At 33.9% G+C, this 15,721-nt stretch overlaps 3 protein-coding genes across 3 annotated transcripts; 1 reads left to right on the forward strand and 2 right to left on the reverse strand.

Annotated features, from left to right (window-relative positions):
- Nucleotides 1–9,647: 9,647 nt before the first annotated feature.
- On the reverse strand, nt 9,648–11,516 carry LOC129806473 (O-phosphoseryl-tRNA(Sec) selenium transferase). The gene is made up of 3 exons (XM_055855104.1): nt 11,316–11,516; nt 10,812–11,253; nt 9,648–10,747 (listed from the first exon to the last, which is right to left on the reverse strand). The coding sequence occupies exons 1-3, from the start codon at nt 11,430–11,432 to the stop codon at nt 9,879–9,881; spliced, it is 1,428 nt and encodes a 475-aa protein (XP_055711079.1). The 5' UTR covers nt 11,433–11,516; the 3' UTR covers nt 9,648–9,878.
- On the reverse strand, nt 11,512–12,342 carry LOC129806495 (UPF0488 protein CG14286). The gene is made up of 3 exons (XM_055855140.1): nt 12,063–12,342; nt 11,860–11,994; nt 11,512–11,801 (listed from the first exon to the last, which is right to left on the reverse strand). The coding sequence occupies exons 1-3, from the start codon at nt 12,241–12,243 to the stop codon at nt 11,539–11,541; spliced, it is 579 nt and encodes a 192-aa protein (XP_055711115.1). The 5' UTR covers nt 12,244–12,342; the 3' UTR covers nt 11,512–11,538.
- Nucleotides 12,343–12,926: 584 nt separating this feature from the next.
- Nucleotides 12,927–14,112, forward strand: LOC129806487 (AN1-type zinc finger protein 2A). Its single transcript, XM_055855127.1, has 2 exons — nt 12,927–13,157; nt 13,228–14,112. The coding sequence occupies exons 1-2, from the start codon at nt 13,103–13,105 to the stop codon at nt 13,779–13,781; spliced, it is 609 nt and encodes a 202-aa protein (XP_055711102.1). The 5' UTR covers nt 12,927–13,102; the 3' UTR covers nt 13,782–14,112.
- Nucleotides 14,113–15,721: the final 1,609 nt, after the last annotated feature.

Here is a 15,721-nt window from a genome sequence, read left to right on the forward strand (position 1 = left end):
ATTTCATATACCAAAATTTGTTTGCAAAAAGATGATTTGTAAATGTTTATCTTGAAACCATGCTTTCTTAGAATTTCATTTCAGAAATATATATTGCCAACTTGATATGAAAATTGATTTGAAAGTCAGAATAGCAAATCAACTTAATTTATTTAAATCCAACAACACGAATATTGCAATTTTTTTTTTAAAGAATTTCTTTATGATATTTCAATCTATAATATTGAAAAATTCTTTAAAGATACCGACAATAAAGCTGGATTATATTAGTATTATTTTGAAAAGGAAATGCTTGATAGGACAATGTTGAGACACTTTATGAGAATATCTCATAGATTGGTTTATTTTTAAATTAGACTGATGATAGCCTGAAACTTGATCTTTTTTTTTTTAGCTATTTGTCTTTAGCAGAATAAATATTAAACTTCTCAGGTATTTTCCACAACTTCCACAATTATAAAGATGTTTATACTTTTAAATATTTAGATGTTTAGATTAAAAAAAAATAATATTGAAATTTTAGAATAAATAATTGATAACTTTAAGTAAATTTAGTACAGAACGTTCCGGGATTATGAATTCTGCATTAACTGACATATATTTGTTTCATTTCGCCTCCGGTTCACCTAAATATTCTGATTATTCTAAACTAGTTGTGAAGGTTTTCTTACTTAAAATTACTGCTGGAAAATATATTACAACCTCTAACCACCCTTGTCCCCCTATAAAACCCTTAATGTTATCATGATTTATTAACCCTCTATCAGGTAAGACCATTTCAAGACGGTCATTCTATAAATCGCATTTGCTGCGGTAATATTCCTTATTCGAAGTTAAAATATCTACAGAGTCCTCAGTTATAGTCTCACTAACATATTTTCTGAAGCTGAACTCATTTTGACCTTTCGTTTGGTTACCATCTTCAGTTTTGTGTGATAGGTCAGAGAAAAAAACAACAAAATTTCGTTTGCGACATTTTTCGTTTTCAAATGCAAAAAAAAAAGTTTTATAGAAATCTAAATGTTGTAAGAATCTTATTTTCTGTAAGATATGTTATTATAGTTTGTATATTTCAATTGATAAATGTGAAAAAACTAAAAGTCTAAGTTTTAGAGGAAAAAAGGAAGACAGCCCTGTGGACGGTGTTATCGGTTCAGGTGTAAACTTTTCAAAAATTACCGATTTTTTTTAATTGTTATGCTTTTTCTGGCAAAATATATTATTGTTTTGCAACATATTAATTATGGAAAATAATTGAAATGAGACGAAGGACACGAAGACTGCCCAGAATGAATAAAATGGTGATTTTTGCGAATTAAGCGAAATTGATAAAAAAGCAGACTTCAACAGTGATGATAAATTCCCTAATTTCGACCTTTAATGCCCCAGATCGTGAAATAAGGCCAGAAGATGAGTAATATATTATAAAGTACCTTCAAATTATACAAGAAGGTGACGTTTTCATAGCTGATCTGTGACCTATTCGTTAAAAATCAGTCTTATTGACATACTTTTAGCTAAAAATTCTAAACGTTTTTACATCAAAATTAAAATTTTTTTTAGTTAATCATACAACATTCATCCATAAAAAAAAAACGTTTAAAATTCATTTATTTTACTATTTGTTCACTATTTTTCAATTAAAGTATTTCTGTTTTTTGATGCCTCAAACAAAAATTACCGTCTCCAGGCGGTCTTTACCTCTTCTCACCTGGCGCCCAAACGAAAAGAGATAATCAAGAACTGATGGTTTTTTGAGTTTATTAAACCATCAATTACCCTAGACAAAATTATTTAACTTCTTTTTTGCATATTAAAGAAAACACTGTTAGAGGGTTAACGAAAACTAATGTAAAAATGATTTTTTAGGAGTAATTCAATCTGACAACTTCACAGTATAATAACGTTATATTAACAATACAAGAGCATTTTATAATCTGTACATGTCGCTCCTTAGAAATTACAAAGGATTAACTAAATATTTTGCGATTTAAATGCACTTAGAAAGGGAATTTAATAAATTTTCAGATAATAAAGGTCAATATATTTTTTTGGAAATAGTTTTCAAAATTTTCTGTTTTTGATTGCTTACGCAATTTGTTTGAAATAAAGGAGAATATTTTTGTAAAACAAATGGGACTAACTCATGCAAGATTTGTCGATCATATAAAATTATAAGAAACACATATTGAAAATTAATAATTATGACGATTACGATGTTTATTAATGCCCAGACGAATAGAAAAAAAATGGTTTTTGTTCAAACATTAACCCTTTAAGGACAATTGGGTCACTCATGCGTGACCTATTGAGAAAATATTTTTTCTTGGCTGCCGAAAGTAATTTATTTCTAAAGTTTGCGCGTAATCGCAAAGTAGTAGGTTATTCAATTCCAATACAATAAATATTTAAGCTCAAAAGTTCCGAATTTTCAAACTATTGCATTGATCAATGACCAAAACCTCTTGGTACCAAGAAAAACCTCTTGGCACTAGAAACTACTCGTATAATAACTATACATAATATTTTGCATAAGTACGAAAATTATTATACATTGGTATTGTCAGAAAATTGATGTAAATTTTTGGGATGTTTTTGTTCCTATCGTCCACAGAGGCAGAAAATAAACCGAATCAGACTCGGTTGGACTTTCCAAGATTTCCGACGTTTCACAAATTTTGTTTATCAGTTTAATTTTTATTGTTGATTTTCGGTCCCTAAAAAGTGTCTCGTCCATAAAGAATTAAATTGTAATAATTATTTACACCAAATTGAATCTTTCTGTATCCTGAAATACAGTAGAGTCTCTCAAATCTGAATCTCTCAAATTCGAACGCCGTTTGGATTCAAAATGTCAATTGTGAGGTTATGTTAGAAAGTTCGTATTCTGAATGAATGAAAATCATATTAATATGCTTCTTCTTGAATGTTTACATATATTATGGTCGTGTAAAATGAAAAGGAAGTACGTTACCACTAAAACTTGCGAGAAAATACGGGAATTTGATTCAAAGTACAATTTAATCTCACACAAATTTCGTTAGTTTTGAAAAAATCGTTCGAATTTGGGAGGTGAGAAATGTCAAAAATACCCCCCGAGCGTTCGAATTTAGGAGACTCTACTGTATTGCTTAAAATTAGGTATACCCCTTATTAGCAAAGCCTAAGACGTATGCTACCTCTCAGTAATAATTAACAATTCACTAGATGAATTATCGAGGGATTACTGCTCTCTCTGTAGAGTTCGAGCAGTAAAAAGTATTACTGAATCCCTAAAATAGTTTTAAATAGAATTGATTTTGGAACAAAAATTTTTTATCGCTTATTAACCGGTTTATTACCGGTTCATATACTATTGAAACCGGTTCAGTCTTATCAAAAATTCCAAGACCTTTCCAACGAGCCCAAATATGATACCATTCGGTTGAGAAATCTGCTTTCTAGAGCTTTTTTAAAGTTTGACATTGAAAACCGTTACCGTTGTTTAACGGTATTATCGTATATGGACGAAATATTTGTCTAGATAATTTTTAAAAAGAAAGCGAGGGGGTAGGGGAAAAATGATGGGCATGCTCATTTGCACAGTTTGAACTAAATTTAATCAAATTTATATTCTTCTTATTTATCTTTTTTAACCCTTAACCATATATTCATTGTTATCTTAACCTTACATTCTCCTTTAATTAAATTTGATTTGACGGTCAGTGTGACTTTACCTTAAATGTATAATCACCGTTTTTTTTTTTTTTCAAATGACAGCTTGTAAACTAACTGTAAACTGGTAACTAAAGTAATTATCCGCAAAATAATATATACAACAATCAACAGTCACTTTTAAACGATATGCAATTGATTAAGAGCGAAATGTGAATTCTTTCATCGATAAAGGATCTTGCTCACGAAGTGATGTTATCTGAAAAAGCTAAGAAATTTCGTCGAACACTCCAGAGCAACAGTGATGGAAAATAAATAATGATTAGAACTCCCTTCTAATAGATTGTATTTCACTTTGTAATTCTGAGAAAGCTGCAATTAAAATCTTATCTTACCGTAAATATCAAATATTCTAAGGCCCAAGTCTTATTCTGAAATCAATGAAAATTTTCAAGTTTTGCTTTGTCCACAAAATTATTATTTTGTTCTCTCTTGTCAGCCCATTTTTCTATCGTAAGACCCCTCATTGAAAGAGAGGCTTTCCTGACCAGAAGTGAGATCTCTATCGGGAGCAATTATAATGGCACTAAAGAAAAAATCATAAACTTAACACTTGGTGTGTAAAATGAGGAATTAGCAGTTACTCGTGGTAATCTCCTCAATGCCATCGAGTTTTTCAAGATCCATTGGGAAGATCCCTCCCCTGGGTCTGATTCAATTGCAAATTTATTTACTCAACAACGAGCTTGTGCGAAAAGGTTCTTTTTATGGTTCAACGGTTGATTCTTACCGCACGTAAAATAGGACGCAGAATTTTTTTTATATATTTTTTGGAACAATAAACTAGCACAACGAACAAAATTCGCCGTTGAATCCCCCAAACCACCATCTCGCCAGATCCAAAAAGGAGAATTAAAAAAAAAACCCAAAGAGGCGACATACAAAGCGAACTCTAGCTACCATCTGCTCCTCCAACCAGATCGTTTTTTTTTACTTTATTCCTTGTGTCCCTCTTTTATCCATGCTCTTCTTTCATGCCACTTCTTTTCACTCTCTTTGTAATTCATATCGATATTTTTCTCCAAAACGCTCCCAAAACATTCTTTTCCCCCGGGATCTTTCTCTATATTCATTTTGGCCTAAAGTAAACTCCATCGCTAAGCGCTCTATTTCACAAAAGTCCGGGATGTGCTCTTGTTTGGAGAAAATTAGATTGGTTATCCTTTCTACCTTCATTCGAACACATATAGCGTTCGATATCTGGCAGATATCCATAAAACTCATTCATATCTCTTGTATCATGCTGCTTTACTGAATAACACTTCTTTTTATACCTCCCTCATTCTACTGAAAATGAAATGGGAAATTTAGAGCTCTCAGGGCAATAATAGAGCTATTGGAGGGTATTTAATTTGTCATTTTACCTATATATTCTTCCAATCAAATGCAGAGGGAATGCTCATTGCTTCACTTTAAATTTTATACACATCATCTTCCTATACAACTTTTAATGCTCTCTTGTCGTCAATGCAATAAATTAACACAGATATCTCACAGGGATCTAGAGAGAAGTATGCTTTAAAATTAAGTCTTGTATATTTCTAAAGTAAAACTTGAGCAAAGTCGTAATAGTTAGAGCTTCAATAGTAACGATATATGCTATGCACATTACTTAAGATTTATATCACTGACCATTAGTCGAATATTTGTTTATAGAAAAGTTAGCAAAATAACAAGAATAGTATATCAAGCAGGCCAGTATAACTGCTACTATAACTTTAAGAAACAAAAAATAATGTGCCTGTTATGGGTTAGTAATTATGGAAGATTAATTCACAATTTTTTCAAATAAATATCCCCCAGTTTGACCACAAAGAGCGCCCACAGAGCTGGGGTAAGTGTAAATAGCCGAGACAGCGAGAACTGAGCAATAACCATTTTTTTACACTTCGTATCTCGGCTATGACCATTTTTTTGGTAATTATTGAGGAATTACCATTTTTCGTTCCGAAAGCTCCTGATGGCACTCCGAACATTTTTATTCGCGACAATTGTATGAATGACCGTTTATTTTTAAATCATTAAACCGCCAAATTGAAGATCTAAGTATTACATCGAAAATTGTTCATTGATAGAAAATTCTTCCAGGAATGATAAAATATGCTAAGTTTGCTATAAATTAAATCTTGGTAATATCAAACTTATTTATAATTTTCGTGATTCTAAAATTAACACTCTGATTGATTGTTATTATATGATAAGAAATAATAAACTTAATCAACTTAATCATTAAACCAATATTTTATTTATTAATTTAATTATTTACATATTTATTCTGTATTATTCTTAAATTAATATTTGCATTTTGTCAGGTAATAATTAAAAAATATTCTTTTTTCTGTTAATAAGCTTTAAAATATATTTAAAAATTTCGAAGCGTAATATCAAAAATCTACGGGTATCGAAAAATACCGTAGATATTTTTTAATAAGTTGAGAAACTTTTTTTTAAAATAAATAATATAAAATAATAAATAATAAAATAAATAATGAATAAAAAAATTAAAAAAAAATGTAAATTAAATAAATAAATAATAGTAATTTTTATTTTATAGGTATATTTTTAAATAATTCACAATATCTTTACTAATACTAATCAAATGATAATAAGTAAATAAATAAAAATGAAAAATTAAAGAAAAACATGATTAAAAATTTGATGTTTTATGCGGATTATTGCTTAAATTTCAAGGAAGCACTCTGATATTTTATATAAAACTTAACTTTCAATTCCTTCCGGAGGTTAAAATTCGACGCTAAACAGCGTAAATTTAAAAATTTTACAAATTTTTTTTTAAATTAAGACTTCTCAGAAAAGTTTAAAATGAACATTGTGTTAAGCGGTTTCATATTATTCTAAAAATACCAACTAATGCATTAGACTTGGAAAAAAGAGTTAATCAAAAATTATGTTTCCTTTAAGAGACCGTTAAAAGAGAGTATTTTGCAATAAATCAATGAGTCTTGGAAAATCTCCCCTAATGGTTTGTTCCTGAGATAAAATCTCTTTATATTGCTCCAAGTGTGTCTTAGCTAAAATAGAAAGTCATGTAATTTCCAAGGTCTTCTGACCGAGTGGCAATATATTTTAATAGCTAATATTAAGTCACACATTTCGTTTAAAAAAATAAGTTATAGATTCATTAAAGGAATGTGGCAAAAATATGTAGTGTTCAAAGCCTGAAAGCCTTATGCCGGCTTCAGACCGGAGGATTAGCCCAGTTCTCTGAGGTCTCAAAAATATAAATAACAAGGAATTTTGTTGATTTTTCAAAATCTAATGGATCTTTTGCCCTTAATATCCAATCCTGAAGAACAATTTCTTAAAAAAATCGTGCCTGATTACACTGTGCAACAATTTTAAACTTTCTTTTTGTCCCTGGGTTCTCATGCTATTTTTTCTATTGCTAGGGTCAAATGATTTACGAAAATACTTATCATTTTGATTTCATTTTGTTTTTGCGCCTGGAATCTAGGCAAAAGTATTATTGCCGTTTTTTGATACTTGGGTACCTAACCTATGTCTCCAATTCCGCTGAACCGATTTATTTCTTAATATGGGAACATTTTTGTTCTCCTTTAGATGTCAGATCCTTTGGACAGATGGAGTTCGTGAACTTGACACCAGGGGCGCTGTAGTCTCATATATGTCAGAAAACATGGAAAAATCGAACTTTTTAGCAATTTTAATCAAAAATATTTTGAAAACTAGGACTGTCCCTAACAACCTGTTTTGTGGGTTTGATAGAGAATTTTATTAGCTACATTTTCATCCATGTGGAACTTTTCACTCAGATTGTTTTTTAACCTTGAAATTGAGGTACAAACGAAAATCGAGCACTTATTCTTAAGTGCGTTATTATCAATGACAGTTCTTTTTGTAGTTTATGAATAATAAGGCTCTAGAAACATGTTTCTTAACTGCTTTGAACAAATTTAACATTAATTGGAAAGGTCTCGGGATCCTAGAAAAATCTGAGCCTGTCTCAATCGGTTTCAAAACGGTGGGACTTTTAAGGGAGACCCGGATGCAGCTGTACAGTGAGAAAACACACCCGCTGTTATCCAATCTAATCTAAGCTATTTTTGGCATTTTGGCAATATTTTGAAATGATCCTTGAAACGATTTACCCCTTTAAGGACGATTGGAACACCGGTGTCCCATAAATAAAATAATTTTTTCTGACAACCTAAAGTTATTTTTTTCTTATGTCTGTACATAATTGTAAAGTAGAAGGTTGAAGGAATCTAGGATATTTTTTTGCAAGTCTCTAGCTATTTGTTATGTAGTAAATATTTAAGCTCAAAAATGGCGAATTTTTAAATTCTCAAATTCATAATTGATTTTATTTATTTTTTATACTTCCAATTTTTTTTAAGCAAAACCCTTTTGGCAATAAAAACTACAATACTCATATGTACTATTTTTCATTAAAGCGAAAAATATTATTCATTGGTATAGTCAGAAAAATTACTTAAATTTTTGGGCTATTTTTATCCCTATCCTTCATAGAAGCACAAAATACACCGAATCAGATTCTGTTGGACTTTCCAAGGTTAGATGTAAGACTTATCATTGATTATGTTTCCCAGTTTAATTTTTATTGTTGATTTTCAGTCCGTAAAGTGTCTCGTCGTTAAAGGGTTAAAGGGTTGTGAACCGATAACTTTTTGAAATGCTCGAACTTGTAAGGTTTTTCTGCATAAATTGGACCTCTGAAGAACTTTATTAATATAGATAAAAAATGCAAAAGTACTTTTGTGATATAAATAATTCTAAGTCGGGAGTTCGAGTATTTTGCAAAGCGGGAATTCCTTATCACCGTTATCATCTTTCTCTATTCGAACTTTACAGTGTATATAAATCCCTCAATTTTGAGTTTCAACTAAAGGGGTTGTATTTTGATAGAATTTTGGATAATGAGGTTTGGAGTTTTTGACGTCACGCTGTTCGTCCGTTTGTACGTCCGGTCGTTACCACACCTAGAGGCCAAACGGTTAGAGATAGATACTTGGGATTGGGACCTTCGGGAGACCTAAGGATCATCAACTTGCTCATCACTTTTCCCTCATTCCTTCTCCGGTCCTCAGAAACCATGTATTTTTGGAATTGCTCGAAAATGCGTCGTGCGTTTTTTTTTTCATTTTTGGATAGGGGTGGTCTGATACTTCATCGTGGAAACGGGATCCAGGAGGACCGTTAATACCTCTGGGAAATTGAATACATAGAAGAGCCTTCCCGACTAAGGTCTTCGGTTGCATAAAAACAAAAATGAAAGCTGCCTTCAATAAGGTTACTTTCGGCGTATTATAAAAAAAATATATATAATTCAGAGATTATCCGGATTCACATTTCGTACTTCCTTTGAATCATTCGTAATAACGGTTTTTCAAGGTCAAATGTTAAAAAGGCTCTAGAGAACGTATTTCTCAATCGAATAGTATCATGTTTGGGCTCGTTGGAAAGGTCTTGGAATTTCCGATAAAACTGAATCGGTTCTAAACCGGTTATGAACCGATAAGTAATTTTTGTCTGAAAATCAATTATATTACTCTTAAAACTATTTTGGGTGATCTTTTGTGTGATTCGTGAATCGGTTCAAATCGGTTGAGAACCGGTAAACAGTAAATGTTGCTAAAATACAGGGGTCCATCTGGAAGATGATTGTTCCGAAAGTACTTTTGAAGTACAGCATCTAGGTCACGAATTTGAGCATTTCGCAAAGACTGGGACTTTATCACTCTTTTTTATTTAAATTTAAACAAATCCTGTTTTATTTTTTAGCATTATTCCATGCTGACGAATATTTCTCGTCGCCTATATCTTGTGTACACCTCTCTCCTGACCATCGATGGTGCCGAATGAAGTTAACCATGCGAAACTCAAATCACAGAATCATCTCTAAATTCATTAAAGTGGCAAACAATAAATGATTTCAATATGCAGTAACAGTTTTATATTTCATCCATTTATATCGAAAGAGTGTGAGCAGGAGGCAAAATACCTCTGGCCTGGAGTATCTCATCCATGTGACTTTTGTCTTCTTCGGCTTGTGAACTTTAGCAGGAAATGGGAGCGGTCTAAATTGTTCCGACAAAATTCCCAACAACGCACAGAGAGATAAATGAATTATCGAGAGAAATAAACACAAATTCTGCCTCTATTCATTGCTTCTGCAATGCTTCCTTATCAATTTCCTTGAGAATCTGTCGCAATTTTTCGCAGAGGGTGTCAATTTCTTCCGAACGACATCCCAGGGCAGCTGCCACAGTTAAGTACGGCACATTTTTGGGGGAGGAAGTATGACTGCCCCAAGTATCAAAAATGCGATTTTCAATGGTTTTTATCTCATTGCCGGAAACCACTCGAGCTCCAGTGACTCCACGTCTGAAGAGTCTCGAGCCGATTTCCGCAGCTAAACCATCTTTGTGGGAATACTTTGAGAGAGTGAGAGCTAGAGAAATTCGATTACCTTTGAATGTGTCCAGAACTGTCTCGCTGAATTCCTCTGCAATGCCCTGGAGGGATATTTTGAGTTTCTCAAAGCATTCCTTCTGCTGCAGAAGCAACTTCCGGAAGCCCTTTTCGCCCATTGACAGAAGAGTTATGAAGACATCGATGGATTGGGAAATGGAGGCTCTTCCAGGATAACTTTTGGCTAAATTATCTATCATTTGCTCCTCAAATGCTACAACAATTGATCCCCCAACCGGAACCAGGAGATTCTTATCTGTACTCTGTACCACAAAATCAACCCTTCCACCCAATCTCACGGCCTGTTCAATCTGGTGACAGCAGAGGCTACTCTGCAGCCCATAGGCATTGTTCACTACATGGGGAATGCTGTATTCCCTGGCCAGTTTGGCCAGATTTATCACATCATCACAGCCTCTTGGAGCGAAACAACTGGTCGTGGAAAAGATACAGACAATGTTTTCTGCACCCAAATCTACAATTCTGTCCCTAAATTCGTTCAAGTTCGTGCTCAAAAGATCTCCTTGTGCTAATGTATCAACTATTACTGGAACGAGCCCTAAATTATGAAAAAAATCCCTCATTACCTTGCCAAGGGATTTCCTCGAGAATATTCAACAAACCTGCTGAAAACATGCTCTTGAAGCACGATTTCTGATCAATGCGGGACCACAGCACAAAACCACGATCTTTAGGGGTTTTCCTCGTGTTCCGGATGTGAGAAAAGCAGAAGGAGAGGGTCATTCCTGTTGCCATCGGAACCAAAAGGCATTTCTTCGCCGCCTGAATACCCGCCACCTTCACAACATCCAGCAACATCTTATTTGTGATGTCATTGAGAATTGTAGACCCAATGGCTTTTGGTTGAGGCTCTGTGAGATCCCCAGAACGACCAATTCCATGAGCAAAGCCAAAATGCCTCTTGGTAACTAAATTGCTAAATACCCTTCCTTCACGCTCTCCGGCGCCTGCCACAAAAGAAAATCTATTCGTGTCCATCCAAGAGAGCTCCTGGAGCACATATTCAATAAGATCATCATCCCATCCAACTTCCGGCAACTTTTTCTGTAAGAAAATCCCGCAAAATTAGCTCGATTTCCAAGTTACATAACCTCACTTTTACATGCCTTCTCCAGAAGTTGCTGTATCACTTTATCCCGATGGCGACGTGCATTCAGGGCATTCTCCACATATCCCGTAGTTGATGTGTTCTGGTAAAATGCCCTTAGATTGTCCTCATTCATCGCAAACCACAAAGAAAAAGACAATTTCCCTGCAAACTCAAACAACCGTTTGACTGGAACCTAGATTTCCGAAAGCTCATTTTCAAATTCAACGTTCTTCCTTTATTCAGCTAGATTCTTCGGGTATCACAAAATTGAATCTAAAAGAATTATCCGAGGGGATATATTTGCTGGAAGATGGAACTTCTTTCCTTGGCAGGGTATTCTCCTCGACAAGATTCACATTTTCCTGAGATTTTTCAGCCTCATTGACATTGAAATTGAACTTGAAATCGCTTCCGGAATTCAAAAGAGCGGATTTTTTCACAAAATATGATTTTGCTGAGTTCTTCTGCTCCTTTGGGTCTGTGAATTTTATTTTTCCTGATGCTGAAATACAGAATTATTTAAAAAATCTTTATTTTTACTTCAAATTGAGAGGATTTACCTAGGGATAATTGTTTTTCTTCCCGTGCCATTTGAGCTCGATAGTCTCCAAAGGCATTTCTCATGACTTGTCTCTTCTTTACCAAGGGTTGATTTGCTCCTTTAAGGATTCTAAGGGTCTTTTCAGCGTCCTGGGCTATTAAAACAAGAATTTTAGGACTTTATCAGTAACTCTATCAGTTACAGGAGAGTATTTTAAATTACCTAGTTTTTGTGATAACATTCCGGAAGATAGGGACAGCTCTAACTTTTGGATGCACCAACAAAGTTCCAATTCTGCGTTGTTTTCCACAACTTGAGAAGACGATTCTTCTGCAGGTTTCATGGACTGTAGTGTCTTTACTTTCCCACTGGATTTGTGCAATTTAACTTTTGGAGGAGGCATTTTCAAGCAAATTTAGTGGATGAAACACGCGGCAGAACGAGAGTTTTGTTTTGATATTGCAATTGAAGGTTCCGAGAGCTTTCCGGAAAAGCTTAAATTGACATTTTGAACATGTGGCGCCACCAGTAATTTTGTGTTTTGTTTTCCCCTGAAGAAGTCACAAATCTTGGTATCGGGAAAAATCCTACACGTAAAAGACAAACTTTATTATTTATTGGTTTTTTGGATGATTCTATCTGATACTATCAAAAGCCATACATCTGCATTTGGAATTAAGATTGAGTGGAACGTATAGCATTCTCAAAATGTGTAATTTTTGGTCCAAAAGAGATCGACAATATGGCGTCGAATTCTGCAAAGGTAGTTACGATCATCATCAGTCGAAGATCTATTGTCGACGTCATGTGTGCCAATCAATTTTATTCAACTTGACTTGTGGATCCCGCTAGCGACAACTTTATCCTTGCTTCTTCATCTACTTGAGGATATGATAAAGCGGCCTCCAAGGAAACATTTGTACTTCACTTTTCAAAACTTGATAATTTTTCAACCAATACATTTTTTGGTCCTTCGAGCCGATTTTACAATTTATGTTACGCAGAACCCGTTACGAGTTCTTGGAAATGGAAGGTATTTGAGCCGGTTACCGTACGAATCTTTCTCATACACAAGCCATTTTTCATTACTTTGTGGTGTTTCGCTAGTCATTGCAATCAGGGTAATCAGTCATCAGAGAAAGTGCGAGAAACTATTGAATTACTATAAAATAGTGTAAAAAATTTGTGATTTGCATCATTTTGCATCAAGTCATTGCCAAGACATCTCAGTTTATTAAAAAATTACCAAAAACTAGTGAAAAATGGAATTTCCAGAACTAGGAAAACAATGCCAAGTGGCAGATTGTCAGAGGCTAGGTGAGTTTCCCACGGAAAATTTCTTTGTCCACTAATTCACTTAATGAGACTGACCTTGTTGTCTACACAGACTTCCTGCCCGTTAAATGTGACGCCTGCAACAAGATTCTCTGTTCTGATCACTATAGCTATGAGAGACATTCTTGTACATCTGTCCGGAAGAAGAATGTCCAGGTACCAGTGTGTCCACTCTGCAATGAACCCGTGCCTACGCCTAGTGATGTCTCTCCAGACCTCACTGTAGGTCGTCACATCGATCAGTTCTGTCGTTCTGACCGGAAGCCAGTGTTTACCAATCGCTGCTCCTTCCCAGGCTGCAGACAAAAAGAGCTAGTACCGATTCTCTGTCAGCAGTGCAGGAAGAACTATTGTATCAAACACAGACACTTTGGGGATCATCGATGTGCTGGGAATGCACAGAAACCTCAAGGAGGCATCTTCAGGGAAGCTAGACCCGATCCAGCTCAAGCTCGACGCATTCAAGGCAATATGACGGAGGATGAGGCTCTAGCTCATGCCTTAGCCCTTTCCATGCAGGAGCAGGGACGACAACAACCACCCCCTGTGGCGTGTGGAGGGGCCCAGAGTAGTTCAAGTACCAAGGACAAGTGTTCACTGTCGTGATGGGCCATTTGTTTACCACTCAATTGAATTGTCTACACTCATTCTCTACATCAGACAATTCCAATGAGAAAACTATAGGGACGTAATTAGCTTGATAGGTAAATTGTAATTTTTCTGCCAAGAACTCTTTTATCCTGATATATTCACGATCTTCAGATCAAATTCTTGTTAAAATTATTAAAGTTTCAAATTATTATACCAATGTATTTTGATGAATTTTATTCAAATTTAAATTTACTATTTTTTATGCAAAAAAAAAGATAAAAAACGGTTTCATTTTGTAAAATTTACTGCTAAAACTTAAAAATAAATAAATAAATTAGAATCATTCCATGTGACTTGAATATTACATGAGTAATTTTTAAACATGTTTTTCAAATTGCAATGCGCGAGTAAAATAATTAAAATCAAATTTGAGTACTATTTATTTGTAATTTAATATTAATTAGAAAAATGGGTTAGAGCTTAAAACCTTCACAAAAATGCTTGTTTTATTATAAATTAATGCCTAACGCACAGTGACTTTTATTTTGTAAACATGTTTTCGAAACTGCTTATGGCTATGATAGAGGGAGTTGACAAGATCAAGATTCCATTCACTCATACTGAAATGCCAAAAATTGACATAACATGCGTTGGACACAAAACGATGTACATAGAATTACTATTGTTTTTGTTAAATCGATTTTCGGTTAATCTCGTTAAATACAAAAACAAATAATAAAAGGGATTTTCGTAGTTGTGCAAATGTTTTCCAAAAAATATCTTTAGTTAGGGACGAGTGAACAAGTAATTAGCGAGGGAACTCTAAAGGTGGCAGATCGGCTGATCGTTGCAGTTTAGTTAATGTGATCGGCTAATCGCTATCGATACATCACCGTGATCGGCTAATCGTCATCAATTCGCCACTGTGATCGGCTAATCGGCATCAATTCGTCAACATAATCACCTGTCCGGAGTTAATTCGTTATAATGATCGGCTGAACAACGTCGATTCGCCATCACTGTTGGCTGATCGGTATCGATTCCTCACCATGATCAATTTGGTCTGCGCTGATTCGTCACCATGATCGTCTAATCGGCACCCAAAGTGAAGCATGAGTGGCAGAACTATTTACCTTTTTTTATTTTGTTCTTAGTTTTGCAAATACTTACAATTCATATGAATTTTTTTAAGAAAACATAGAATGAAAAGCTTGTACACTAAATAGCACAATTACAGAAATTTTTAATAAATTACTAAGCATGGATATTTAATTTCCATATCTTGTGACCCCTGTATGAATGATACAAAAGTATATATTTTTAAGATTCCAATAAAAAATCTTCCTTATAATTGTAAAACACGAATTTTTTCCTTCTCGTTGTATGAAAGAGAAGCTATAGTAGACTCTCGCTAATTCGGCTCTTTTAAGATCGGGATACTTTTTAATTCGGGCAGCAGTTAAATTTGAAAAAAGTTTGTTGACATTTTTTTGGTTTGATCCTGATTATCGAATGAAGCAAATATGCTTAAATTTGCCACGGTTTGTCTTAGTTGTGATATGATTTTGCATTATTAAGAGGTTCTCATGAGATATAAAATAAATAAAAATAAAAACTTAATGTGACTATGAAAATGAACAAAATATCGTTGCATTTCAAACTAATTTCTAATTTGGGTGACATTTTGGTCCCAAATGCCCTAATTTGAGAGAGTCTAAGCTTTGCTTTTAACGTATAAAATAAATATTAGTTTACAATTTATTTTAGAAACAATATTAAAAATTGACCGGTTTTTTTTAAATGACGCCAAAAATGTTAATTTTACTTTAGATGGTAAAGCAAAACGAATTGGTAAAACGTCCCAGCTTTGCGAAATGCTCGAACTCACGAAATAGAGATTGCCGCTGTTAACCTATTTCTAATGAATTATATACATTTGCAAAAATCCTGGCTGT

This window comes from Phlebotomus papatasi, chromosome 1, assembly GCF_024763615.1.
Source record: "Phlebotomus papatasi isolate M1 chromosome 1, Ppap_2.1, whole genome shotgun sequence".
Lineage (NCBI taxonomy): Eukaryota > Metazoa > Arthropoda > Insecta > Diptera > Psychodidae > Phlebotomus > Phlebotomus papatasi.